The 27,972-nt window shown below is 48.2% G+C and overlaps 2 protein-coding genes across 2 annotated transcripts; both read left to right on the top strand.

Annotated features, from left to right (window-relative positions):
• Positions 1 to 14: 14 nt before the first annotated feature.
• LOC126533244 (probable chitinase 10) lies at positions 15 to 5,846 on the top strand. Its single transcript, XM_050180518.2, has 4 exons — positions 15 to 367; positions 1,434 to 1,690; positions 2,504 to 2,618; positions 5,505 to 5,846. Exons 1-4 carry the CDS (start codon positions 86 to 88, stop codon positions 5,844 to 5,846), a joined length of 996 nt encoding a protein of 331 aa, XP_050036475.2. The 5' UTR covers positions 15 to 85.
• Positions 5,847 to 15,141: 9,295 nt separating this feature from the next.
• LOC129380091 (uncharacterized) lies at positions 15,142 to 27,728 on the top strand. The gene is made up of 5 exons (XM_050180484.2): positions 15,142 to 15,954; positions 20,363 to 20,735; positions 22,834 to 23,093; positions 26,658 to 26,772; positions 27,354 to 27,728. The coding sequence occupies exons 1-5, from the start codon at positions 15,518 to 15,520 to the stop codon at positions 27,726 to 27,728; spliced, it is 1,560 nt and encodes a 519-aa protein (XP_050036441.2). The 5' UTR covers positions 15,142 to 15,517.
• Positions 27,729 to 27,972: the final 244 nt, after the last annotated feature.

Genomic DNA, 27,972 nt, shown 5'->3' with positions numbered 1-27,972 from the left:
GTTCCAGGGGGTGGACGACAGCGACACCCGATACACGGACCCCCACCACCAGACGGCCTGCGTGTTCCACGCATCTGCCGACGGGATGGCCAGCGACCCCCGCGTCCGCTTCGGCGTCTCCGGGTTTCCGTTCGGGCTGTGCCGCTTGGCGCTGTTCTGCTGCCCGCCGCTGGCCGCCAACCTGGAGCCGCGTCGCACCGACGCCCGGATGTCGGAGTTCGCCACCCGAGCCCGGCGGGTCAACCGGTTCGTGCAGCCCCTCATGATGCTGGGCGACGGATCGGCCGCCAGCTGGACGCCAATCATCGCTCTGCTGAGCGACGTAGCCGCGGGAAGACTGGCTCGCGACGTGGGCGACTGGTACAAGGTTCGCGTTTCCCACGTTGTCCTTCGAAAAAAAATCTATGAGCACTTCGCTGAGCTAAACTGCAATAGGCGAAAGCCTATCTATGACTGCCTCTGTTGCTGTTGTCTGAAATGTTCAGCGAACGGACGCCGCCGTGATTGATCACCGCTTTCCTGCGTCCACTACGGACCGTGCACGGACACTGATGAGCCACTAAAGGCGTACGCCTTTAAAGAAAATTGTTTGGCGCTGAGGGCACTACATTCCTTCTTTGGAGATGATTGGCCATTTTAATGCGATTAGTAATATATCTTCCGATGGGTTTGCGATTGATGTTTTACGCGATGATTGTCATAAAAACGGCACAGACCACATGACGCACACTCAATGGCAGTATTTGGCCCGACGTTTAGTTTTGAGCACAATCCGTCAGCGCAGCAGCCCGGTGCCCTAACCCATTTGACCATGGAATACCCAGTCATCCAAATTGGCGTGAAGAAGGTTAGGCGCGGAAAATCGATCTCCGAATAGCTTAAGCGCTACGTTTAAGCGCCTTGCGGTCTCTTTCAATGCGTCCTCTTTCGGGCGAAACGGCAAGCTTACTTCTTCGTGCAGTTACGAATTTGTGCAGCTCCACATTTCGGAAATTTCTGTAAAACGAAATGAGATCCTATATCAAAATTCTGGTACAATCAGATGGTCTGATTCGGCTTTCTCTCTTCATTTCAGAAATGTTATGCAAACTAGTTCTGCAGTTGTTTAACGAAACGTCATCACGTGTATTTGAAACGGAAAATTCGAAGTTTGTCCCGAGTTTTTATTCTGGAATGTCACGAATTGCCCGCGGACATGCGGCCTTACACTTTGTTTTAAACTCGTGTAAAATTGTTTTAAACTTCGTGTTACCCTGATTGGACTAGAGAAATATGCTTGTTGACGATTTCCCATGAACCCGCGCAAGCTCACGCTGCGGCATGCGTTTCGCGGTTCGTGACGTTCTTTTACATTCCGCTACGTCCGTTGAATCGAAATGAAGCGACCAGCTTGGCCACAGAGCTTCGTAATCGCCGAGCTACCGCGTTTCTAGGCTCACAACTACACGGGCGTTGTCCTGCGCTGGCCAGAGGCCACGCTCACCACCCCGTGGCGCATCGTGGCACCGCTGCTGCGAGGGCTTGCACAGCGACTCGACTCGGCGAGGCGCCACATTCGCCTGGGAGTCGCGCTGCGCCAGGACAGCTACGGACCGGACTTGAAGCACATCGTCTCCAGCCTTGGCAAGGTGTCCATCTTCCTTTTGCCGCCCGCCATGCCCCAGAACAAGTTTTACGGGCACACGATACGGTACGTGCTCTCTGTCATCGCAGCAAAGTAGTAGTAAGAGTAGTAGTGCAATTAACAGTAGTGTGCAGTGGTGTTGGCGGTCAGGGTATAGTAGTGTAGCAGTTGCGGTAGGATAGCAGCAGTGTAGTAGTCATGAACAGTGCTAGTGCAATGAATGTCGCTGTCGCCGAGTAGTAGTAGTAGTTTAGCGATGATGTAGTTGTAGTGCATTACTAGCGTAGTAGTACGTGTAGAATTAATACACTAGTATAGTAGTAGTAATTGTTGTTAATACGCTATAAGGAAAGAGAAAAAATGAAAATTACAGGCTACCACGATGCAACGGTCTACATCACTCTGCTAACACGTCTATGGTGGTCACCAGAGAGGAGCTGGAATGGGGGTAGCGGAGTAAAAGAATCTGGAGGGAGGAGATAAAGAAACGCAAGGAAAGTATTTACCTGAATATAAAATACAATGACTAGGTTGGTCTGTATCCATCGTTCGCTTGGAAAGTCATTTCCTAAAGAGTCACCCGGCCCCTCGCTCCTGCATTGTTTATAGTTCACGTAGAGCACCTGGGTTGCCAAGCCTGACTGCTCGAGGAACTAGCACGGCGTTTTGCGAGCTATCTCCACTGCACAAGAGAGACTACATTGGCCATAGAAGCACCTCGACGCTACCGGCCGATAGCCGGTGCGCCTCCAGGGCCGGATCAAGGTCGCCATTAGCGTCAATAGATCAATAGTCGCCATTAGCGTCAATAGATTTCCTCTGTATTATAAGCTAAGCCGGGGCTTGCCATATTGTGTTTCCATTGTTTCCTTTCCGCAGCTTCTACAGCCAGACAACATTGGACACCTTGTATAGCCTCAACCTTCGCTTCCTCAGCCGTAACGTCGCCGACCACCTGTGTTACCTGTTCCCGGCCGACACTTACACTTACCGGGTAAGGCGCAGCAATATCGCGGCTGCCATCAATGTTTAGGTTATCTGACTAAGACATTTAAATCCATGGAGGAAGGTCAAACTGGGAGGGAGGTGTAGCAGGATAAATTGAAGCCAGAAAAAAATCGACCTGACAGGTGCTCGGGTCGCGGTAAGATTTAGTGTCTTCCACCGCCGCGCCAGCCGCGCTCAGCGCACGCTCTTCAGGGTGTTACGATCGGCCTTCGAGCGTGGGCGATCTTCGGAGAAGCGACATCCGAACTCTTCCCAGCCCACTGCGACGACTCGCTTTGTAAAGACAACAATGCGCCGCCTCAACAGCCCGACGGCGCCGGCATGTCTAGTCGCGTTCGGCGGGCTTTGTATTGTTAGTCGATTCGCTGTCGCCTTCACGGTTTGCTTGGAGCGGGGGAACTCCTGGAAGGGGATGTTTTGCGGTGCTTTCCCACGGGCCCCAAGAGTCTTCACAGTCAATGGAGAGACGCGGCGGCCACTGACTGCGAGGTCAGCTCTGGGATCAGGAGGCGTCTGCTCGGGTCAAGACCTCTGTCTACGAGAACCCTCAGTGAAACCAAAGTGCGGAAGTGAGTGTGTGAACCCTCCCCCTCAAAGGCGGGTCGGCTGCGATGACTTTGGACGCTCCCATTGGTCGAAGTTGAACGGCAGTTTTCCCTCACCTAGGGATCTAGGGAGGACAGTGTTTTTAAGCAGCCGTTTGCGGCTGCTTGGGGTGCATTCTCTTTCAGTCATGCTAGACTGATGAAATGTAACGTTCTCCACCCTTCATGTAGATATTGTAAAGAAATACGATATTCCTCGTTCTCAATGAGAACAAGTCTCTCCCTTCAACAACGTCCTCAGCGTGGATGAGTCGGGCGACGACATGGGCCAGCTGCTATTTCATGCCCGACCCCAATCCTTACGCGGGAAGAAAACGGGTGTGGCAGCGACATACCGCTGCCAAAGCCACACGTTGCGACGAATACGGTAAACGTACACGCTACAATAAACGACCCGAAGTATACACAAACATATCGGGCGAAAATGTGCTCAGAGTGTTTGGCACAGCGCCCAAACCAAGTAGGCATCGGTTACAAGCTACCGGAAACCAGCACATGCTGGCTCGAGGCCGCCGAGCGCAGGGTTACGTTTTAAGGCAATTTTGTAGTTTGTGGAGCAAGGAAAAGCGAATGAGAGTGCTTCATGGAGAGTTGGCTTACGGCTGATTTCGTGACGTCATGATACCTCTTGTTCTCTTTCCTTCCTAAATTAAGAAATTCACTTTTCCGCCCGAGACACGTCGTCAATGCAGCACATCACCGGAACCGTACTCCCTCTTGTCCTACTGGAAATGAAAATATCTAGCCAGCGTACTGCACGATCTCTGGGTCTGCCCCATTACCCCATCACGTTCCTTGCAGCAGGCTAGAGACACGCTTTCTAGGCCGACCCCTCCTCCTTTCTCTTCATTAAAATCTACTCTTGTGGCTGTTTATGCTACATAGAAACTGCGATGTTCTGCCAATTCCATTATCACCCAAGTTAATCATGTCTTAAAATTTATTTGCTGGAGGACAAATGTCATCGTCATTTTAACGTATACGCCCAAGTGACATAATCATAGGTACGTATTACTGTGTGACTCGTATTTTTGTTGGTGACGCCGCGATCGGTGTTTCTCTCGCTCACGCTCGTCCGCTATCAACGTAGAACCCAACAATCGTCATGACGTAAGCTCGCGGCTGGCGCGTCTGGCGTAGATTTGACGCGGCTGGCGTAGATTACGAGTAATCTACGATTCGTCGACCAGCTGTCGTTACACACACGCAGGTACGCTCGCTACCCACGCACACACACACGCAGCTACTTAATTTACCCGAACACGTTGTTTCACCTGGCAACGGTTTGCAGAATCCGAAACAATGCTGGATAGCCACGTACCTGCTAAATGCCTCGCGTAACATCGTTTCCCACAGTCCGCGGGATCTGCACTTCTTTTTTCTCTTCATGTCAACCACAGTATCAACTACCCATGTTTGCTTTCTAATACACACCGCTCTCTTCCTATCTCTTTAATTTTCCGCGTAACATTTTTGGTTCCATCGCTAGTTGCGTGGTCATTAATTTCTTCTCAAGCTCATTAGTCAACCTCCCAATTTGTGCTCCGTATGTTCACACCGGTAGGATGCAATAAATATATGGTTTTTATTTCAAGGATAGAGCTAAGCTGCCGGTTATGTCTTGTTAATGCCTGCTGTAGCGCTCTAACCCATTTTTATACTTCTGTAAAGTTACTTCTCAAGTTCCGAGTGACCAATGACTCATAGGTCTCGATGTATATGTACTCTTTCACCGATTCCCGAGGCCGACTGTCAATTGCGAATTGTCATTCTCTTGAAAGGCTATTGCACATTACCTAAGTGTTTGGAATTTTAATCTTCAAACCTAGCGTTCCACTTTGCAGGCTGAGGTTCTCAGTAATTTTTTTTCTTTGCAAGTCATATGTCACGTTACCGAACAGGACAATGCCATCTGCGAACCGCAAGGTATTTACCGCTGATCCTCAATCTTAATCATTCCCACTGTAACAGCTTTAATACATCGGAGCATGCACTGGATATTATTGGATGTATTGTCTCCTTGCCAGACCCCTATCTTGGTCGGTAATTTTTCCTGTTTTTCTTGTAGAAAATCAAGATAGCTCTAGAGAGCCTTCATAGATACTTGCTTAGTTATTCACGTATGCTTCCTGTACTCCTGGGCAATGCGATTGGTATCTCTGCTGAATGAATTTCTTTTTTAGAAAGGCAGTGTTTTTGACTCCACCATTACGCGTTTGTTTTGGTTTTTTTTACCGATAACGCACCGTCGCGTTCCCTGCTGGCAGGTGAAGCCGCCCGACACGACTCAATCTCTCGGTCCCGGCATCCAAGGTGACGTGACCAAGCACGCCGGACGCATTGCGTACTTCGAGACGTGCCTCATTGCGAGCACGTACTCGAAACACGTCACCGACTACGGCGTCGAGGCACTCCGGGCCGATTCCTTTCTGGCGTACACGGAACCGCAGCTGCTGGGGCGCTTCGTCGACGACATGCACAAGAAGGCGTCGGCCACTTGCGTGGGCATCTGGAATCCGCAGATGGACGACTTTGGCGGCCTCTGTGGTTTAGGGAAATACCCGCTCACTAGCGCCACCTTCCGCTTCTACAACGACACCCATCACTAGCTTTGGGGCCCACCACGATGCCAGGACGGGGCTTTCTCGTTGCCACCGTTAATTTTATTTGATCCTTTGTTTAGCTTTTGCGACGCGTGGCACAGCTTTTTTAAAGCATGTCCTATTGAGCATGTCGCCGTCGGGTAGTATCTCCACCGAGCTTCGGCCGACGAAACGACGCTGGAGGCTACAAAGCCCGGTTCGCTTTCGGGCCTTGGCTTACGTTGCACGTAATATTGTTTAGAAATATTGATGTTTAAATTTGGCTTTTTTCTTTGCGAACCTCTTGCCCTACCTAATGCTTGTTTGTACTTCTGGGCAATGTCCTTGAGATGCGTTGGCTACGATACGCATGCAGTATGCTTGAGTTAACGTTAGATTCGTTTGCATGCATGGCAATAGAAAGCCTATCTTCAAGGCTATCTCATTGCTGCCATTGATTTTTTTCTCTTTCTCACGTACGTGCCAAGGTGTCGCTGTGCTCTTCGAAACCATCTACAGTACCGATATAGACCACATTCACCATTGGCATCTCTTGCCGTCCTCGGGAAGCCATCTGTGTATACAAGCAGAACTCGCCCGTTATGAATTTAGCACCAGAATGGTGACGAAGTCTTTGTGCGTAAAACTGTCCGCTTCGCTACCGCATTACGGTCGTTTGCCTCACCACTGTCGCTCGGGCATCCCATACTGATGCTCAGAAAGACAACGGGGGCATTCGGTCGTGTGGAATAGTCCACCGATTGTTTCAGGCGAAGAAAGTAGCTTCGAGTCAACTCGAAGCGGGCATTAAGTTGTTGGCGAATTTCATCCGGGAGCAAACCTATGAAACACCACTACTAGGTTCTTTATTTCAATATTTTAAATAGCCGACGCCGGAGTCTTCACATGAATCACTGAATTTTGTGAATTTTGTACATGGTCGGCCGTTCGAAACTTTCTGAGGAGGCTCTTCGCCCGCTCCACACTCTATCATGTCACATGGGAATGTAAACACAATCATTCCACCAACACAATAACCCGAGTGCGGAGCAATGGGAGAGTCTGCTTACCAGCTACAAGCTCACGGCCCAAAGGGCCTTAGTGCAGCACGCTAGTGAGGTAGCTAGGCTCAGTGGAGCCTTAGGGTAGGGGCCCACCCTTGTCGGAAGAGGCTCCAAGTCGCCTGCGCCCAAGAAGACGACGCAGACCGAGACGCTAAATCCTTGAAAGAACCAAATAAAGTTTTTTTTTTCTCTCTCTCTCGCCCGCTGTAGCAAAGATCATCGCGAGTTTGGTAAACGCTCCTTTGAGAAGAACGAACCTCGTAAAGCTGGCATGGATTTTGAAGAGGCATATAAAGTCAGAAACTCAGTCATTTAAGGCTGACGAGAAAATCTTTCTAAGCTATACTTCAAAGTGCACTGCAGTCTACAGACAAGGACTCACAACTATGGGCCGTCCAGCAGGCCCGGGGTGCGCTCGAAAAGCACAAGCCTCGTGACCCACTACGAACGGGCCCAACGGGGCTAGTGCAGAGTAGAGTATAACCCCGGGTCGACGCTTGGCCAGCGTCACGACTCGTTAAATCGTCGTTTGCCGGCACTTTATTAAAGTTATTCTTATCCTTATCCTTAAGCTATACTTTTCTTAATCATGCGGCAATGGGTCATCAGAAAACAAATGGTAAAGTTCCATTTTATTTTTATTTTTTGCGGAAATTTCTCTGCCGGTCCATCAGTGTGACGTCACAAACTTCAAGGTATGTTTTGCGTTGTAGATCGGTGAAATTTTTGAAACTTGAACGAGCAAACGCCGGTATAATCCATGACGTCGTCACCGTCGCATCACCACCACGTTTAAAGCAGCTGTTCTTTTTCTAATAGAAAGGTGGAGCTAACATTCGGAATTTCAGATACAAATCGAATAGTCTTCGCAATTGTATTCGAGAATTCACTGTTCGAAATTGTTGAACATTTATTTCGTTCGAATAGTATATGTAAGGGACAACAACAGTTCTTGCAGTATACTGCGAGAACTATACATTCAATTCGAGGCTCTTCTGTATGATTGTGCTGCAGGATACCGGCGGTGGTTCTTCAGATGATTCAGTTCCTGAACAAACACATGGACGACTTAGAACGATAGTTACCAGTCATTGAGTAAGCATGTGTAGCCACCCACCGGCATCCACAACCCTTTCCTCATACTATAAACGTTCAAATAGGTAGCGTAAGTACTCGCTGTTAGAATTTACAGTGGTCAACCTATTTTTGCCACTATCACCAGGTTTCGATTCTTTGAAAACTGTGTGGTGCTTTAGAATTGCAGTAGATATGTCAACCGGCACTCCACTCCACTAAATACGTCCGGTTGAGGTGTGCGTGTGTTTTTATTTTTCGATAGCAAGTATACGGACACTCCAGGCAGGCTGGGCTGTCCAGAGAGACCACGATGCGGCGGTTAGGCTCGGCCTACCAGTCCCCACGTGGGAGCGGCCCGCAGCTCTGCTCTAGGGCAAAGCTTCTCAGGACCTTGTAATTAAACTTCTTTGTCGGTCGGTCGGTCGGTCACATTTCCGCTGACTCGTCGTCGCCGTCGACGTCTACGTGGTGTTCGGTATCAAGCCCAAGTGCCATAACATCGTGGGCGCGCGCCGTATGCTATGGGTGCGAGTGAAAGCGCGTGAGGATGAGCCGAGCATGGTAGCTCGATCTCACGCACGCAAGGGAGGAAGGAGAGGAGTAAGAGCACAGTCTTTCATCGCGCGCAAGGCACCTTGGGAGCAAGGAGGATGTGGGGGGGGGGGGGGGGGGCGGCTTCGTACGGCGTGGCTGAGCACGGCCGCGTGAGCCCTAAGTTGAAAGCGATCTGCGATGAGTGCAGAGTTAAGCAGGAGACACACGGTACGATTCGGCGTCCGATCCGACGAGCGACGCCGCATGCTCCGGCATGCGGCATACGACGATTGGGGGCACACGATGCGTGCATCCGAAAGATTGAGCGGCGCTTAAGCTCCGCCCAGATCCAGCCCCCCAGCTTGACTTCATAGCCACGTCGAGAAACGCTATATAAACAACTCTGCACAACACTGCTACGCTTTACACGAACACTGTCAATAAAATCGTGCCCCTGCAACTGACAGAACACTTCACGACGGCGCGTTGTCCACTGACGACTCCGCTAACAGCCAGCGATAGGGCCGGTAGGCCTAGCTAGGCAGACGGCGCTTACGATCCAACCCGAGCTCATCAAAGAGCGCTTATGTTTGTCAAAACAATTAAGACTGTACACTTAGGTTGCCCGTAATTAACTACAATTGGTTTACTCGACGCAGTCGTTGCGAAGGGCAAACGTGCAAGCGAAGCGAGCAGCCTCGCTCGGACGGTCGGTGTGGGATGTCTGCCCGTGAAATGCTCTCGCGTCGCGGCTCCCGATCTCGCCAGTAGCTTAGTGCTAGTGTACTAGGCGCTGCTTTGGATAACAGGCACACGTTCGAGATAATTTTACTGAACTGGTAACTATTTCTTGTCGGAAACAAACTGCAGCAGGCAAGGAAGAAAAAGAACACTGCGAGAAACCGGCCAGCCAGCGCCGCCTCCGTGGAGGGAACGTCGCAGAACGTCACATGCCAGCCGCGCTGTCATTGGCTGCGGCCAGACGACGATGCGGTTGCCGGACGCGTCGGACGATGAAAATCTGCCCGGCTTGCCGCACGCCGAACGTCCGATCTGGCGCTTCGGCATGGCAAAACACCTCGATTCCGGCTGCCGTTCCGGCGCGTCGGACGCCGGATCGGACACCGAATCGGACCGTGTGTCTCCCGCTTTAAGGTGCACCCACGGCTTATGGCGTCGTGTAAGCTGTGTTCTACCCGCTTAGCTCGCGTTGGAGGGAAATGCAGCACGAAGGTCAATTCGCTCGCTGCTTCTGCCACTCTTACTCATGTCAGCGTTTTGACAGCGACTGTCCACGGTCATTGAGTGAGATGTGGTTATGCTTTCCTCTACGAGCGTAACACCATGCTTGTTTAGTTAGTAAACCAATGTCTAGAAGTTTATACGGCCGATAACACTTCTCTCCTTAATTCGCATACCTGTCCGTGATTTGCTATTGATGCTTTGCCTTTAGGGCGAAAGTGTGACTTCTTATTTTCTTTCGTGGCTGTCATTGTCCTGGAGCACCACATATGACAGCACTTTCTTTTTTTTTGTCATTGATAAACATTTAAGTTGACCTGAAATGTAGTTCACGACGGCGTTACAAGCATCAAACAAAGCAAACAATCCCTTTGACGACAAACACACTCTATGGAACTTTTATTAACATTTTCTTTAGAAATTTTGAATATTCATTTAGAATATTCATATGTTTCTCGAATGGCCTTATTTAGATAGATTGAATAATTTCTCTATCTGAACCCGAATTTAATATTACAGCTCAATTTTCTTTTTCTGGTCAGTGGCCCTTTTTTGTGCAATGTCAGACTTGGACAGTCCGCCTGCCAATGCTTCTCTCTGCCATTTGTCAGTTTGCCAAATCAATTTTCCAGAGGAAACACAAGAAAAGTGCGCGGGATTATGTCACATGTTTCTAAAATTTAAACAAGACACCAAGCATATATTTCTTTCCCGACAAGAGAGAGAAACAAAAGAGGGGAGATGTACGGAGGTTCAGATAACTAGTAAAGACTCAAAGGCGAGGTCGCAGAAAAAAGGTGAACGGAGCAGCGGTGTCCAGGCTGCTAGCTATTGAGACCCTTGACAAATGCGACGATATTGAGGTCGAGTTATTACGTGTATCTTTGCACGAAATCAGACCTCCAGCGTTTATCCGCGGCATATGCATCGCGATATCCATCATCGAATTTGCGACCTCGCTGATCATGATCATGATTTCTATTGACATCCGTTTCTATTGACAAACGTGACGGAGGCAAGTAGTCGCCTTACCTGCTTGAGCTAATCAGGTTATACTACATCTACTGCAGCCTAGCATATTGCTTTTTCGTTGTACTTTAAGTCCTTTCTCTTCCTAAAATCATCTTTCTGTATATTTGTAATGTTGCCTATTCCTGTAGCGACCCCAGCTCCATTCTTCCGCGGATTTTCTAATGTTATTGGCATTCTTAGGATACCCTACGCATTTTCCGGTATCTGTGCCGGTATCTCAGAGTTTTCTTCACGCCAACTTGTGTCACTGGATTTCTGTTACTCGATGTGTGCCGCTCTTGAATGACGAAAAGATCATTTAACATTTATCGCATGGGCATAGGTATGGGTAAGGTTACGTGAATGAGTGAAGAATTTGGCAGAGCGGAGTGTACTACATTGCTTCAGTGGTCATCGCATTAACGTCGACAAGCATGCCGAGATGGTTCTTACCGGTTTTTTTTTTTTTTTTCTCAGCGACACTACATACGTTCCTCCTTATCTCGATCGCTAACCAGTTAACGATCATGGTAAAACTGCAGCGCCCGCCCAAATAACGAAATAGGCGGGTAGTGTTTTACCATGATTAAAAACCAACTCGAGAGGCCTTCAGTTCCTTTGCAGCTTTGAACCGTAACGTTTCTGGAAAGGGAATATCCCCAGCAGTTGTGTCTCGGGTGACTACCTTGAATCCCATTACCATTCGGCTGAGTCACCTCCCGATTTTGCGTTCTGCCGCAGACACGTGACTCGTGCTTCGCACGTGGACGACGTAGGGTCATCGCGATCGGTACGTGAAGAGGGGCAGAGTATATGTATAGGTACTCACAAAATCGGTGTTATCAGCTAATTGCCAAATGACTCGTTCTAAATATTCGCCCTTAGCCCTTTCGGTATGTTGTCAGGTGCTCGCTTCATTCTATACAGGGTGGCCAATCCCCCTCGTGGGTACGAGCCATGTTTTGAGGCAACAAAAACAACAACAGAGTGAGGCGAGGAGGAGAAAGAAGAACTTTGCTTCGGCCTGTCCGCCCATACCTATGCCCACATAAATTTAATTAGATTGCTTTGGGTGCCTGGACATAAAGGATTAGTCATGAACGAAATGGCTGACAGTCTCGCGAGAGAGGCCCTCAGTGGCCCTGTATTACCATTACTTCCTACAATAGCTTACCTGACGACTACAAGATTCCGGAGATATACAATTACTCAAGACTTTTTGAACCCAGCTGTAGCTAATTTTTCAGAATATCGACACCTCCTATTCCCTTGGCCCAAAAATTCCTTTCACACCAGAAAAACTGAAGTCATCTTTACCCGATTACGTTGTCGAATACCAAAATTAAACTTCTATCGTCACAGGGCTGGTCTGGTGCCCTCCCCTCTGTGCCCAGTCTGTGGAGAAGATGAAACAATAGATCATTTTTTTCATATTCTGCCGCCGTTTCACTTCTTTAAGAAAAAATCTAGAATCAAGATTTACGCAGCTTGGTTTGAGCTTTTCAATTATAAATATCCTTTCTCTAGGAGCCTCCTCTCTTGGAAAGTGCCACAGGGATATTTGCTCAACCGTGGAGGATTTTATAAGTGCTACAAAGAGATTGTCTTGAATTCTTAAACATTTTCTTTTGTTCATTTTCTCCAGTTAGCTTTACCAATTTCAGTCTTTTAATGAAGATAGCCTAATTTCACCCAATTCTTGGCCAATCCCCCACAGTGGGTGTGCGCCATCGCATAAGGACTACCATACCATACCATACCTGTCCGCCGCGGTCGATTCGCTCGATGTGTACTATGGACAGGTCTCGGTGCCCAGACCCACGTAAGCGCCACAGAACAGCGTCCGCTTTCGAAAATGCAGAGCTCGGTGACGACAAAGCTGCAGACGTAACGACGTACACGGCCAGATCGAACAAGATGATGCCACGAGACACACATTGTGTTTCCACGCCCGCTGCGACCGATGCTGGGACGTTCGACGCCGTCATGCAGACGGAGCACCCGGAATCGCCGCCTCGCCAACCACCGTCTGCGCCTGTACGGGACGCGTCTGGTCCGATCCAAAAAGAAGGTAACGCCGTGACTCGCAGTGGCATTCATTCCTGTACCTTCGATTTTTTATAACAGCAAGTGGGGCGCCCTCGAAAGGAAGGGAGCGCTAGCTTTCCTTGGAAACCTGAGCTGTTTTCGGGCCGCGCAACGAATTGATAGTTTGCAAATACAGTCGTCAGTGTGCGTGCTATGCACCGCGCTTGTCTGTTTACAATGCTCAAGCCAGAAGACGGATGCTTTACCATTCACGTCTCGTACTCGCAAACATACTTCCTGATTCCTCAGCGGATTGATACTTTGCAAACGCAATCGTCAATGTACGTTCTACGTTGAAACCAGGTGACGAATAATTAACGCAGAAAGTTGGGCTAGTTGGTGTTGATAGTTGCTAGCGCTAACAAGACCAAAGGAAAGAAAAGGTGGGACAGGACACTAGCGCTCTGTCCTGTCCGACCTTTTTTTTTTTTTTAGTTAGCCTTGTTAGCACTAGCAACGATGTCACAGCAAGGAGACGAGTGCTTCAGCACCCATTTTTCGTACTTCAGTACATACTTCCGTACTTCCTGAGTGGATTAGTACATTGTAGACACAATCGTCAATGTGCCTTCTACGCACCGCGCTTGTCTTTTCACAATGCTCTAAGCGCGTAACGGGTGCTTTACCGACCATGTCTCGAACTTCAGGACATACTTCTATACTTCCGCAACGGATTGATACTCTACAGACACAAACGTCGATGCGCATTCTACGCACTGCGCTTGTCTGTTTCCAATGCTCGCACCAGGTGACGGGTGCTCTACCGACCGTATCTCGTAAATACCTGCGTATATCCACTGCGGATTGATACTTTGCTGACACCATCGTGAATGCGCCTTCTACGCACCGCGCTTGTTTATTTACAAGGCTGAAACCAGGTGACGGGTGGTTTGCCGACCATGTCTCCTACTTCTGGGCGTGCTTCTGTACTTCCGCAGTGGAGTGATACTTTACAAACGCAATCATCAATGCGCCTTCTACGCAAAGCGGTCGCCTGTTCACAGTGCTCAAACCAGGCGAGGGGTCCTTCAACGATCATGTGTCGCACTTGCACGTTCATTGCAGAACCGCAGAACGCCGCTCTCCAAGTCGCCGACCCTGCGCGTAACAGGCACCACTGGCACCACCATCACCACCGATACCTTTCGCCAGCCAAGTCCAGGCGCGGCCATCATCACGCCCTGTGTGGTAGCAGCAGGCAAACATCAGCAGCGCCTGCAGCGCCACCGTACCCTTCGGCCTGTCATGATCGCCAGCAGTACCCAGTAGCGACACGGGGAATGCCCCGGATGACAAAGTTCGGCAGGCCACCCATGCCCTGCGGACGTGTGCAGACTGCGGCTGGCGCCATGCACCAACCACCCAGAGTGATCGGTCCTCGTCTCTACAACTCAAGGGTAACGAATGAGTTCTATAATCAGCAATAGTCATTCAATTAATGTGAAAGTGCGTTTTAGTTGGTTATTCCAACGTTCATGCGTTCTGGCAGCTAGCGTGAAAGAAGTACTAGAGATGCAAGTAAACCGTATACCAGATACATCTGGAAGTAAACCAGGTATTTTCATCCCAAAGTGGAAAAAAAAAGGAAGTCGCAGTCTGCAGAACCGATTACATGCGATTTTCTGTCAGACCGTTAGCCTATGTGAAGGTTTTTGTGAAGGTGACTTGTCATTTGGTGCGCTCATTTCTCTGTATAACATTTGGAGGAAGCGCATGGCCTTGAATAATGCAGGTGTTGATATTCAATTCATCTATCGGTATTTCTAACTTATCACAACAATTGTTTTAAATTTGAAGAACATTGCAAGAACCTCTGCCATAATGGTTCAACCAGTTGGATCCGCTAGAATTTCTGATGGAATGGTAAGATTTGCGCCGTGTCCAATCACTGACTGTCAATCTTGAACGTCTTATCAAATTTTACATATTTCTGCATTCTATATAAAAACAGACGATAAAGAAAAAAAATTTGGCCCAGCGGCTACAGCATCGGTTTGTTGTGCTGGGAGGTACGATCCCACCACTAGGGCAAATCAACGTCTTATTTTCTCTCAATAAGGCATTTCGGCAAGACAGTAACAGCAGCTCCCAGTAACAGCAGCAGCCGCATGCAGCTACAGCCAATCAGCAAAATTTTGGGAGGGTTTGCTAAGACCATTTCGTTTTAAATGTCACAGCGTACTTGGCCAAATATACCGCACTCAGCTAAAATGAAGAATACCGTATTTATTAGAATATAGGTCGACCTTTTTCTTTTTCAAAAATATTTCCAAATATAAGTTATCAACCTATAGTTCTGACCAAGCATTTCAAACGATATTCCAGAACAAAACCAAAATAAGTACCAAGCTAACGGACTTCCTCCGATGCGCCCGCCGTAAGACCAATCTGGAGATTATCGAGACTGACTTTAAGAAATGCAACATATCAAACGCATTCGACGACACGGAGTACGACGTTGTTTGGGGTGCCGAGGACGACTGTGAAGCACCTGTAGAGGATGAATTCTTTGAAAGTTCCGAGGAGGATCCACTGTCTAGCGAGATTTAGTAGCCGAGCTTACGGTAAATAGAGATTCTTTATGTTCAAAGGTTTTCGTTTTTCTAAAGAAAATAGGAGTCCTCCTGTACCGAATTAATTTCCTCATTTTTTTTTTTTTTTGCTTTTTGGTGAATTCAAGGTATGGGGTGTTATTTAAATTCGGGGTCGACTTATGCTCGAACAAGTACGGTAGCGCTTGAATTCGCACGCAACAGCAGTTCAAGGTTCCGTAACCCCCCCCCCCCCTTATTACGGGGTCTCTACCCTCTCCGCAAAAGCAACATGCGGTGGCGATCATTTGCGAACCCCTGCCGCAACGCTCCACAGATGGCGCTACTCTGGCAACAGGATGACTATGGAAAAGGACAGCCAGATGGGGCCGAGGGGTGCTGCAACCGGCCCTGCGTCATGGTAACCATGATGGTGATGGTGGCGTTCATCGCAGTGGGCCTAGTCATATCCTCGGAAGGCTTCTACAAATTTCTCAGCTCCGACACCACCTCTCCGCCGAAAGTCGTACCCTGGGCACTCCCAGAGTTCAGGCCATGGACGGCGCCTGCCAACGCTGTCCTGCCTTGGTATGTCCACTGGAGCTTGTTTTGGTGACCGCCTTTCCGCCAATTTTTACAGCGAAGCTGTATATTTCTACTGTCCAAGGAAATTTTCGTGCCGTAAGCAAAATCTCCCTATACGTGGGCGGATCCCGAAGATAGTGCAATGCCGTGTGGACCCGCGGTGGAGGTGCAGTTCGCCATTAAGGGGCCCACATACACAGCTTCGCTGAGCATCCTTCTTCACCCAGTGGAAGGGCACTGACATTTTTTTTATTTATTTATTTACGTTGTACCCATAGGGCCTCGCGGCATTACAGTGGGGGGAAAGGAGAAAACAATTACAAAACATACAGGGTGGTAACAAGCACAGGCAGCATAAGTAACAGATCGTATGCATCATCATCATCATCAGCAGCAGCAGCAGTAGCAGCCCATCTTATGTCCACTGCAGGACGAAGGCCTCTGCCTGCGATCTCCAATTATCCCTGTCCTGCGCCAACCATTTCCAACTAGCACCCACAAATTTCCTATTTCATCGCACCACCTAGTCTTTGGCCGTCCTCTACGGCGCTTGCCTTCTCTTGGTACCCATTTTGTCCCCCTAATGGTCCAACGGTTATCTAATCTACGCATTACGTGACCTGCCAAGCGGCATTTTTTTTTCGATTAATGTCAATTAGACTTGTAGTGTTATCGGTTCTCTGATCTGACTCAGCACTCATGTGCGCAGGCTGTGACGTCATTGAGCAAAAGGGATAAAAAGCGGCTGTCTAATAAACACGGGGCTTTTTGGGTTCGTGGCTACATCGGAGGGGCGTCAGTCTTTTGCTTGCATCACCGCTCCGGCAGCGGACACGACAAGAATATCGTCTATACCCGTTTTATCTCCGATCCAAACCGCTCTCTTTCTGTCTCTTAAAGTTATACCTAGCATTGTTCGTTCCATCGCTTCTTGCGCGATCCTTAACTTGTTCTCAAGCTTCTTTGTCAGTCTGCAAGTCTCTGCCCTATATGTCAGCACAGATAAAGTGCACTGATTGTATAACTTCCTTTTCACTGATAACGGTAAGCTTCCAGTCAGGAACTCACGATGTCTGTCGTATGCGATCCAACGCATTCTTATTCTTCTGTGAATTTCCTTTTCATTGTCAGGGTTCCGTGTGATTAGTTGACCTAGGTAAACGTACTCCTTCACAGACTAACATTGGAGAAAAGCATCTTCACAATCGATCAAGACGGGTGAATATACTCTAGTGCTTTAATAATATGTATACAGCAATAAACGTGCAATAAACTCACTAATTTAGAAGGAAAGTGTAAATTAGTGCTGAACAAAAGTTTACTGTGTACCAGCAGCTATAAACACAAATAAATCACAAGAAAAAAACCTAATAAATAGAGTAGGGATCACGAGGAGCAGCACAAATGCTCACTTAATCAAAATCAGGCAGAATTATTTCACAAGTGCAAAAAAAGACATTTCATTAGACGATGTAATTGCCACAGACTTATCTAATCGATTCCATTCACGCATTCTTTTATGAAGAAAAGCGCATGCGAAATAAGTCAGTTCTGCACGCGAATTCCAATACCTTATACTCGTGGTCTACTCTGTGAGAATGATAGTTAGGTTCCTGCATGTAAATATGCCTGTCAATACCAACTTTTCCATGATACATATTGTGAAAAATGTTCAATCAAAGTCTGCGTTGTTGATAATCTAGTGTTTTCCATTGGAATTATTCTCTCATGCGCGTAGGACTGAAGTTTCTATCATAACGTCCAGAAACAAACTGAACAGCTAAGTTCTGTACCTTTTCAAGTTTTACTCTGTCGCACGCACACGCATACTCAAGAACAGAACGCACATATTTTTATAAGGCAATTCTTTAGTTAGCATATTAAAGTTCTTGGCATTCCGGCGAAGGAACCCTAGTGTCTGCCCTGCCTTGCCAGTTAGATAATCAACGAGTCGCTGCCAATTTAAAGTAGACGTAAAATAAACTCCTAAATATTTGTATTTAGTAACCTTAATTATATTGGCATTGTTAATCGTGTATGAAGTTTCAAAGCGTAGCTTTTTAAGAGGGATTTCCAAGTAAACTCTCTTCTTTACGTTCAACTGCATGTGCCAACGGGCGCACGAACCGCTGATTTTAGCCAAGTCTCCGAATAAAAAGTTTGTACTGTGCAACACCAACTTCCCTGCACAAAACGCAATCATCCGCAAACAGCCGTATGTGAGATTTCATACCTTCAGTTATGTCAGTTATATATTTTAGGAATAAAATCGGTCTGCAACGCCGAGCCTTTGGTGATCCCCGACGTTACCTGCGCTGAACAGCACCGGGTACCCTTAACAATAACGAACTTCTGGCGCAATGTTAAGTAATCGGCGACCCATGAAATGGATCGAGGATTAATGCTGTACGTGGTCATTTCTTCAAGAAATAAGCAGTGTGGTTCAGTGTCGAACGCCTTTTGAAATTAAAAAAAAATGCGATCTATTGTTTCTCTTTTGTCTAACGCGTACGCTATAGTCATGCGCAAATTCGTTCAATTCTGTAGTACATGAGAATCACCGGCGAAACGCATGTTGCCGTGGCGTAAATAATGAATTCTTAGTAATGAGTTCAACTATACTAGCATATATAATACATGTTCAAGAATTTTGTATGCTACAAGTGAGGGATGTTGGCCGGTAATTAAAAACATCGCTCCGTGGGCCAGATGTATGAATTGGAACTACCATTGCTTCTTTCCAGTCTGAGGGAAAAGGCTGATTTGTCGAAAAGTACTCTTAAGTAATGTGTCACTGTTGGTGCGCAAAGCTTCAGAAACGCATCGATGAAACCGTCAGGACCGCACTTATTTGAGTTATCTAACCTTTGCAGGTATACCTGAATGCCCCACGTGCTGATACTAATACTTTCTGTAGTGTTAAGTCCTGGTCTAACTGGTCTAACTGGTGACTCGTCTAACTGATGACGGTCGTCTCTGAGTGCGATCAAAGGTGTAAAAACAGAACTGAAATACCGATTAAGACGCTCTGCTTTATCGATGTCGTCGTGGAATACGCCATCACCTAAAACAAGCGATGTGATAGACACGCTGCCTTTACGGTTTCTTTTAACGTGTTTCCAAAACTCTGTTAGTTTATCTTTGAGACAGGGTTGTAAAAATTCAGTGTAACCATCTTTTGTTTTACGGGTGCATGTTCTGACTTCTTGATTTTTTAGTCGTCGTGAACGGTGCAGGGCCTGTGACATGCCCATCTCCTTCATCGTGGAAGTGTCGTTGGGCTGCACCGACTCGGCCAACAACACGTCTATCTCCCCGCAGCATGTCTATCTATTTGTTGTATAGAGCGTGTCAAGAAAAAACAGCAGACGTGAACTTTCCTGTCTTTTTCTGTTGCTGGTAAAATACTATCTAAAATAATCACAGTGCATTTGCAACCAATCATATCAACACAAAACAATACATTCACGAGACAAATACACAGACGTTAGACTCCAGTCCGTAATGTCTAAACGTTAAGTTTGTTACACGACTCATTTGACCTTACCAATATAACGGACCTTAAGCTCAAGTCATAACTAGTTTCGACAAATGCGTGCCAGTGATACCAAATTTCATCCCGCCCTCTGTTTCCACTCAGTGTCAAAGATTTCAAAACACTTCTCTTAGCTAGCGGAAAAGCCGCTATCTTCGTTAGAGCAAGTTAGGCGTGTGGGAATGTCTGCTTGCAGAGGTTTGCGTGTAATCCATTGTGCGCGCTTTCCCAGTTTTTGTGCTTTTGTTTAACCACGACAGGGCCAACAAACAATATTTTCCAGATAGGGCCAAGATGCGCCGGCTTGTGGACATTGACTGAAAGGGACGAGGAGAAAGACTTAATCACTTTATATTGATAAAGTATTCTTGAATACGTCTACTTTCATTGAGTTTGCCTTAATCAGTTCATTATTGGAAGGGAAAATGACGGTCAACGTTTTGCACTTGAATTTCGCGACGGTATCTTCGGGTCGGTACATCAGTGTGACGTCACGCATTCCACAATTGCTTTCGTTTTTTTGCATTTTGGTTGTTGTGGTTGTGTAAACATTCGTGAAGCTTCCCAAGTTGAGCCTTTCGCTCTTTTAGAATACAGTGTAGCGTATTATTACCGATAAACTTTTCTAAATATAGCTACGCCTTAGCAGAGGCGCCATGATCCGCGACGTCACGTCGGGCTGGTGCGAGAAGTTGAAACCGGCGTCGCTGACCGTCTTTCGCTGCTGCGTCTTTTCTGAAGCACCAAGCGTGATCTCGCGATAAGAGTGACTTTTTTGGCTACTGTAGCAGGGCAATATCCAAGCACAGCTGAGACCATTTGTTTTTCTCGTTGGTGTTCCTTCAAATAGCCGCCCTCGCAACCTACGCACCGCAGGTACCAGGTCGTGAACGCCAACGACACCCTGTTCACGGACCACCGGCATCGGTTCGCATGCGTCTTCCACGCCGACTCGGAGGGTCTCGTCGCCCCCTACGCAGCTGCTTCGTTCAGCCTGGCGCGCTTCCCGTTCGCCCTGTGCACCGCGGTGTTGTTCTGCTGCCCATCGCTGGCCGCCAACATGGAGCCCGGCACCGACTATCCGGAGATTCTGGAGCAGGAATTTCTCAGACGCGTGCTGAAAAACCGGTTCCCGCGCCCTCTCCTTATGCTGGGCAACGGCTCTGGCTTAGACTCGCCGCAATTTGATGACTTGATCAGACAGGCGGAAGGCGGAGACCTGCCTCCTACGATCGGGGCCTGGTACCAGGTAAGTGCTTATATTGACATTTTAAAGGAGTATGCTGGCATGATATTTTAGACGGTATCTTTCTGTTTTTTTTATTGCGATAGCAATTATTTGGACGCGCCAGGGTAATTTCTGCCGTCGTCGTCGTCGTCACCGTCGGCATCGCCGTAACGTTCCGTATAAGGTCCAATGGTGATAACATCGTAGCCACGCGCCGTATGCTGTACGTGCGAGTAAAAGCATGTTAGGGCGAGCCGACGGTGGGCTCTCAGTCAAGCGCGCGCAAGGGAGGAAAGCGGGTAGGAAGCGTGCCGTCTTCTGTGGCACTCAAGGCACGGGCAGGAGGAAGCGGAGGATAGGAGGCGTTCTACTCCGGCGGCGGCTGCGTATGGCGCGGCGGCCACACGCGGCCACGCGGGCCCTATCGTAAGAGCGATCTGCCATGGGGCAGTGCGCCGACTGCTGCTAGCTTCGCGTGCGCTGTGTTTTCGCAGCTTAGTACACGTTGAAGCGAAGCGAGAGGCAGCACGAAGGTCAATTCGCTCGCTGCTGCTACCGCGGTTCCTCGCTCGAGCATTCTGACAGCGAGTTTCCGCGGTCATCGAGCTCATGCGCGCGTGACACCACCCTTGTTAATTTTGTTAGTAAGCAAATGTTTACGAGTTTAAATGGCCGATAAAACTGCTATCCTTACTTCATTAGCTGTCCACTAATGCGCTATCGCAATCGATGATTCGCCTTGCGGGCGAAACTGCGAATGTTTTGTTAAATGGTGGTCCTTCTCGAAACGTTAAATAAAATGCTTGCAATTAGCATCACAGCAACTTACACAGCGTATCGCAGTGTACTATAGCAGCATTTCTACGAACTAGATTCGGTTTCCTTTTCCTAGGTGCGGCATCTGGTGCGGCACTAGGTGCGGCATCTGTGTCCTTACTTCATTTTGAAGAATGGGGTCGCGTAAGGGGTGGGACATCATTGCTCTCTGACTCTCACTCTTGCTTTCTAGGTCGTCGGCTACGCTGCTACTCATCGCACGGTCTGATATGGCCATATAAAAGGTCGCAGAGCTTCAAAAAGGAAGCTAGAGAGAACTCTGGCGCTAGTATTTACGGGAGCTACAAGCATGGTGGTTAGGCCAGTATGGGAATGATGGCTATTGGTTAGTGCAATGACTTGCCCATACTTCGTCTTTCGGGCTTGTAATGGCATTCTGACTTTGCAAACTGATTCTTTTCAGCAATATACTGTATTATAAAAGCCACAATTCGAAGCGCCGTTTATGGATGTGCGCCTATTTTTATTGCCTTCCGCGTTAATGAAAATTGGATTGCTTTGAAATTTGGGCCCAAAAATCAAATAAAGCATATTAAATAAAGTCCCAAGAACGTCTGATGCCACAAGCACGAAGACCAGACAAATCCATGTAGTAACCGTTGTCCGCATTAAATGATGGTTGGCATCATGGAACTCTATAGAAACTCCATAAAACTCAATAGAAGTTTCAAACATGAATTTCAACGAACTAGACCGGCTCTCCATCTTGCGGCATTCTATGGCACCGAGCTAGCTGCAGCGAGACCACCTACTGTGTCATGCATGAATACGCGATACATGCACCCCCAAGGGAACGAAATCGAAGCTGGTTTGTAGAAAAGCTTTTACATGGAATTATTTAAGCCTTTCTGAGGTTTGCTTATATACATGTGTACGGTTTCATATCCAGGAGCTTAATTTAATGAAAATTTTTTTGAATATTGCCTGCCACTACTTATTTAATGATTTGACACTTTACGTGTTGACTGGTGGACGTCGAGCGAGCAATAACACGGATGTTAATGTGCGTGTGAAATGCATGCCCAGAATTGCGTATGTATTCTCAATAAAGAAGATGCATATAGCGAGAGGATGGGGAAGGGGTGGAGGGTAAGTCAGGAAGAGCACCCGGACACCTACGCAAGATGTAATCAGCATACCGTAGGCTTACCAGTTCGTCAGCACAATGCGAAAACTAGTACCTCATTTTACAATAAAGTGAGGTCAACTGATGACGAGAATGAAAACGCATCCAGTACCCTCCCAACTGACCTACAGGTGCTCTGCCTTCACTCTGTTGTAGGATCGGGCATTCGATGGCGTAGTTCTTCATTGGCCCGACTCCGCGTTGACTCCGTCGACCTGGTCAAAGCTTCCTGGGGCGTTGATCCAGCTGCGCGCGCACTTATCAAGCGTCCGCCACCTGAGCCTCGCTGTTGCCATGGGCCAACACGTGGCCAGCGGGACACGCTTGCGCTCGCTGGCAGCGGCACTGGGTGCGGCCTCTGTGTACCTGCTGCCACCAGTACTCGAGCCCGCCGACTACTTTGGCCTCACCTTCAGGTCGGTGAGCACGTGTGGGAACGCACAGATGCAATCAAAGTTATGTTGAGCACTGGAGTAATACACCGAAGAGCTTCTTGGCAGAATCTACCCCTCGCAGTGCCTCTATGTACGCGGCGCTTGCATGCGCAGTGCTGTTAAGCGTCCTGTTGCTCCACACGATCTCGTTTAGGGGCTGCTGAAGGATCGAACAGCTGCCGCGACTTTCCCTTTTCGGTAGCAGTAAAAAAAGGCATGGGGGAGATAGAGAGAATTAGAAGACGCAGAAGAAATTGTGAATAATTTCACATGATTAGATGCCGGAGTAGAATTCGTACTTGGCTTCAAAAACGTAACTCTGCGAAGAGAACACCATGTCTTCACTCGGTGTTTTTCAAGTGTTGCACCAACTGGCCCGAATCCAACTCCTCCTTCATACTTGCAGAAGATAGGTGGCGCTGGGCGAAACATGTAGCACGGTAGGCAGCAATTGGTCATCGGCTCTGTAAATGTTACGGGTCACGCTTGCACATATATATATAGGCCTTGTACGCTACGCACCTTGCGTGGTTTATTTCGAAGATTTGGCTATCGGATGAAATGCAGTACTTTGAACAATTTCAGCAAGGCGGTTACTGGAGCCAAGTAGAGGGTCCGAAGAAAACCAAAATGCTGCAAAATATAAACAGGCGCAACACATCGCTCTGCTGAAAACAACCGTTCGCTCACATTCATAGGGTGTAGCATGTTTTCATTTCGCGTAGGTGGTTTTAACCTTCATGCCCATTCGGAAGTTGAAATAAATTGGAGGACGCTTAAACTTCGCCTTTAAGAGTTGAACGCGATAGCATTCAAAGATTCCTGACTGCTTCTCTCACTTCCCGGCAACTGGAGCGTATGTAACCATAACATTTACCGGAAAACGCAGGTCGCGAACGCTAAGCGCGAAGGCCGGCTTTGCGATAGAAACACGGCCTCTTAGTGGGCCGCGATGCGGCGGAGGCGAGCACCAGCTGGAGGTATTGCAAGGAACCGGGCGTGCCGCTCCGTGGCCCCCGAGACGTCTACGCGCCGGCATGCGCAAATGGTGGATGCCGCGGTCGGTGTGCGACTTGTGGAAACGCTAGAAAAGGTTTTTTTTTTTTTAGTTTTCGAGTAACAGAATTATGTTTTCTCGTATAGTCAAATTACATTACAAGAGCCATCACATTTGTAGGTTCTGTGTATGTCGTAGTTTACTATTTTTCCATGTATTTGAGCTTGAGAAATTCAATTCTTTCAGTAAATTCCTTGCGTCACATGGACGGCCTGGGTATGGGTGGTTCAAAAAATCTTTTTGGTGGAACGACGTCGGACGCCGACGCCGGATTTCTGCGACACGGGTTCCGTAACGCTACCGCATCAATAAATGGAGTAGCGGGAATCAGTTTTCCGAAATCCCCACCTTGTCGCCACCGGCACATGAACTTTACCGGAGGCCGTGAAACTTTCCTTTTCGGATTGCAACATTCTTACAAATTTACAACAATGTATGCGGTTTTGTTAATATAAAAACACGTGTATTTGTATTCATTGTGAGCGTCATATAGACCGTTTTTTCGTAGGCGCCGCCATATTGTGAGCGCAGTGGCGCCGCCTATGAGCAGCGCCATACTGGCTTGGGTGAAAGCGGTCTTTTGCATGGCAGGTGTACGCTCGGCGGTAGGTTTTGGCGTTTGTTTTCGCGGTCGTGCGGTCTGTTGAGTATGACGTGCGTCTTCTACGTGGTAAACGGTTCTGTGAGACGTGCTGAAGTGGTTTTAGGCGTGATGGCCGGAATTTCTGCTGGCGTTGAGGTGGACGGAACACGCAGCGCAATGTGTGCGCGCATATTTGAGCCTACGATCAGCTTAGATCAATTGTGTATTTCTGAATATTCCAATCACTAATGTTACCTTATTGAAGTATTATCCTGTATTTCTAAGCTGCGGTTTAGGAGCCATGAAACATACGCGACGATCGTTCTGTTACAATAGGAGCTGTGCTGTTATACTTTGACAAGCGTTCAAACTGTTCGCTGTAGGTTACATTGCGTGACTACTTGCATGGTTGGATGGATGAGGTTTCCACCCATGAATAAAATAGTTTTGTCTGGTAATAGCAGCATACCTTACAGTCTGAATTAAGCTTGTCCAGCAAAGCGACCGTTTACGAACTGCGCGAGCGTCCTAAGCAGTAGTAGGTGCTGGATTACAGATATCTCTGTTCTATATAGCGCATGGTGCAAGCATACGGCATCAGCGGGTATATATTTATAAACGTTGTGCGGCGTTAGCCCGTTTTCTCTTGCTTTTTAGAGAAAGAGGATGATAACCGAATTTTTTTTTCGGTTATGTTCGTTAATTTCTCTACCACGCACTGACACTTATTACGGAAATTTTGCGCTCAAAAATAGCCATCGCATTTTTTTTATGCGAGCCCTCTCATATATTATGGCTGTATATAGGCCAAAAAGGCAATGCCGAAGCACACAGCTTATATATGTATCGTGCTGGCTCACCAACCGCAGTGATCGCTATGTTGAGCAGCGCCATGGGCCTCATGCAGCAAGGCTAGCGTAGACATAATTTCAAGCATACTAGACTTGAAATGCGTGAGAACGATGCCAGTGTACCACAAATATTTGATAGCGCCTGCCGCTCAGCTCTTTCGTGGTTGCCTCAGGTTGGCCGTGCAGGAGCATGCGCTCTTATGTTTTATGTTTTACTCCCTACGCCAATCGATCAGACAGTGAGCTGATTTACCATTTAATGCTGGTGATACAGAGACGCCGGTTTTCTTTGTTTAATTAAAATCGATATAAGCAAAATAGTAAACAACACATACACGTACCGCGACTGATAATGCGCGTACACCGCGGCTGATTATGCGCGTCACATTTTTACGCCCCCAAGACATATTTCTGCCCACAGTAGTTACCGATGCACTGAAAGGCTTCCCTGACGACCTTATATGAACGAACATGGCGTAAATTTCACAAAGTACGATCTAAAACATCTCGAAATCGTTCCGCAGCACGCGACAGCAATACTTTCAAGCAGCGCCACGCCGGATCGCCCAAGCCAGAGAGGAGGAAAGGCTCTCCACGCGCCCTATCCTCCTCGCCCGATGAAACGGTCTATACTCAGGACCTTCGAAAATTCTAAAAATTTATACTGTGTTAAGCGTCAAATGGGCAACACATCCAGGTGCTCCCTCTTGCGGTGGAACCGAAGACACCTGACAGCGGCAGTAGAGCGTTACACGTGACGCCGCAATCCCACCGTGTCACGTGGCTTGTTCCACGTAGCTCCATAGTCCTAATGCGCTGCGATGTTACCCTTTAAATTCTCTTTGGTCGCATCCCGCTATTTACAAGCGGTGGGCGGGCAAGCGAAGCCTCAGTCCAGATTAGATTCAAAAAGACAACCTGTCTTCCTCGTCGCAACAGCTGTTGCACAGCTGTCTGAGCTGTGTTATTTGTTGCTCTAACAAAGAGAAGTTTTCCTTTTGGAACTGCTAATCAATTCCACGTCTGCATCTCTCTGAGGGTCCCGTCGCATGCAGCTACTATGACGAATCAACCCTGGAAATGCTGTGGCGCCACGTCGGTGCGTTTCTCGGCCAAGAGGAGCAGGGCAGCATCTGCTACATGCTGCCCGCGGATGTACTGAGCTTCCGGGTAAGCGCCCGACACCCAAGTATAGGCGTACCGAAATTACAATAAATGTATGTTGTGACTCGGAACGCATGTTCTCACACTCAAGTATAGGCTGCCGGAAAGTTTTCCTTGACCTGTATAGTTCGGCATTGCTGTACTGCTAAATTACTGCCAATAGACTGCACAACACAGGTGCACGAGGTGGTGGTCACAAGCGTTCGGCTCTTCCTCTCACCTCTCCTAAACCGTCGTTCCTTGTCACGCGACTAAATACCCGTCGCTCTCTACTAAAGCCCACCCGCTTGAAATGTACAGCGTCAATTTGTGTTCCGTAAATTTAACCTGTACGGCGATCTATGAGTTTACGACCGCAGTTATCATGCGAAGGCTAATGCGCTACATCTACATTCTGACCCAGACGGGTAAAACGCTGCGGCTTAATTTGTCTGCACAAGGTACATTGGTACAAGGAGTCGCAACCATCGCGAGAGACATCATGCACGTCGACGAAAGCACATGACACTAATTACGATTCGGTAAATATATGACGTGACTTCTGCCGCCTCGCAAACGCGGTGGTGCTCGTGTTTCGTTTGCATCAGGTGGCTCGAGGTTATGACGGGAACGTCTCGGACTCTGTGCTTCCAAGCGAGGAAGGCCTCGGTTTCGGCCCCGCCGGAAACGCGACGGGCTTGCCAGGCCGCATGGCCTACTTCGAGGCTTGCCGCTTGGTCCGGGACGGCTTCAGCGTGCTCGACCTCGAGTACGGCGTCGTGGCGTCTCGAGACGACGTCTGGCTGTCGTACACGACTCCACGGCAGATGGCGCGCTTCGCCGACGCCCTACGCGACAACCTGACGGCGGGGTGTCTCGGTCTGTGGAACCCGCAGTGGGACGATTTCGCGGCTGCCTGCGGCGGCCTTGAATACCCACTCGTCAGGGCTCTCTTTCGCCGCCGAAATGGCACACTCCCATAATTTTTGAAGCCCGCGCAACAAACGCGGTTTGAGCCGCGTTTGTTCGACACGGGGTATACTTGACCGGAGCCCGAATGCGGCACCGTAATTAATGGAAGAAAGTCGTAACCACGACCCCACGAAAACAATGGTTCTCATAACTTCAATTCCAATTTCTGCCGCTTTGATGCTAACATTGTACTTTGAACGCTGTTGGAACAATTAAAGAACACAGCCCTTGGACATTGCATTTCAACACATTTTC

Source organism: Dermacentor andersoni, chromosome 7 (assembly GCF_023375885.2).
Source record: "Dermacentor andersoni chromosome 7, qqDerAnde1_hic_scaffold, whole genome shotgun sequence".
NCBI classification, from domain to species: Eukaryota; Metazoa; Arthropoda; class Arachnida; order Ixodida; family Ixodidae; genus Dermacentor; species Dermacentor andersoni.
This window is presented reverse-complemented; position numbering and strand designations above follow the sequence as displayed.

Excerpts from the sequence above, each read along its gene's own strand:
- LOC126533244 (XM_050180518.2), top strand. The coding sequence starts at position 86 with ATGGCCAGCGACCCCCGCGTCCGCTTCGGCGTCTCCGGGTTTCCGTTC. Across the intron at positions 1,691-2,503 it reads TTTTACGGGCACACGATACG|CTTCTACAGCCAGACAACAT; the intron begins GTACGTGCTCTC and ends TCCTTTCCGCAG. Across the intron at positions 2,619-5,504 it reads CCGACACTTACACTTACCGG|GTGAAGCCGCCCGACACGAC; the intron begins GTAAGGCGCAGC and ends CCCTGCTGGCAG.
- LOC129380091 (XM_050180484.2), top strand. The coding sequence starts at position 15,518 with ATGGGGTGTTATTTAAATTCGGGGTCGACTTATGCTCGAACAAGTACG. Across the intron at positions 15,955-20,362 it reads GCCAACGCTGTCCTGCCTTG|GTACCAGGTCGTGAACGCCA; the intron begins GTATGTCCACTG and ends TACGCACCGCAG. Across the intron at positions 20,736-22,833 it reads CGATCGGGGCCTGGTACCAG|GATCGGGCATTCGATGGCGT; the intron begins GTAAGTGCTTAT and ends ACTCTGTTGTAG.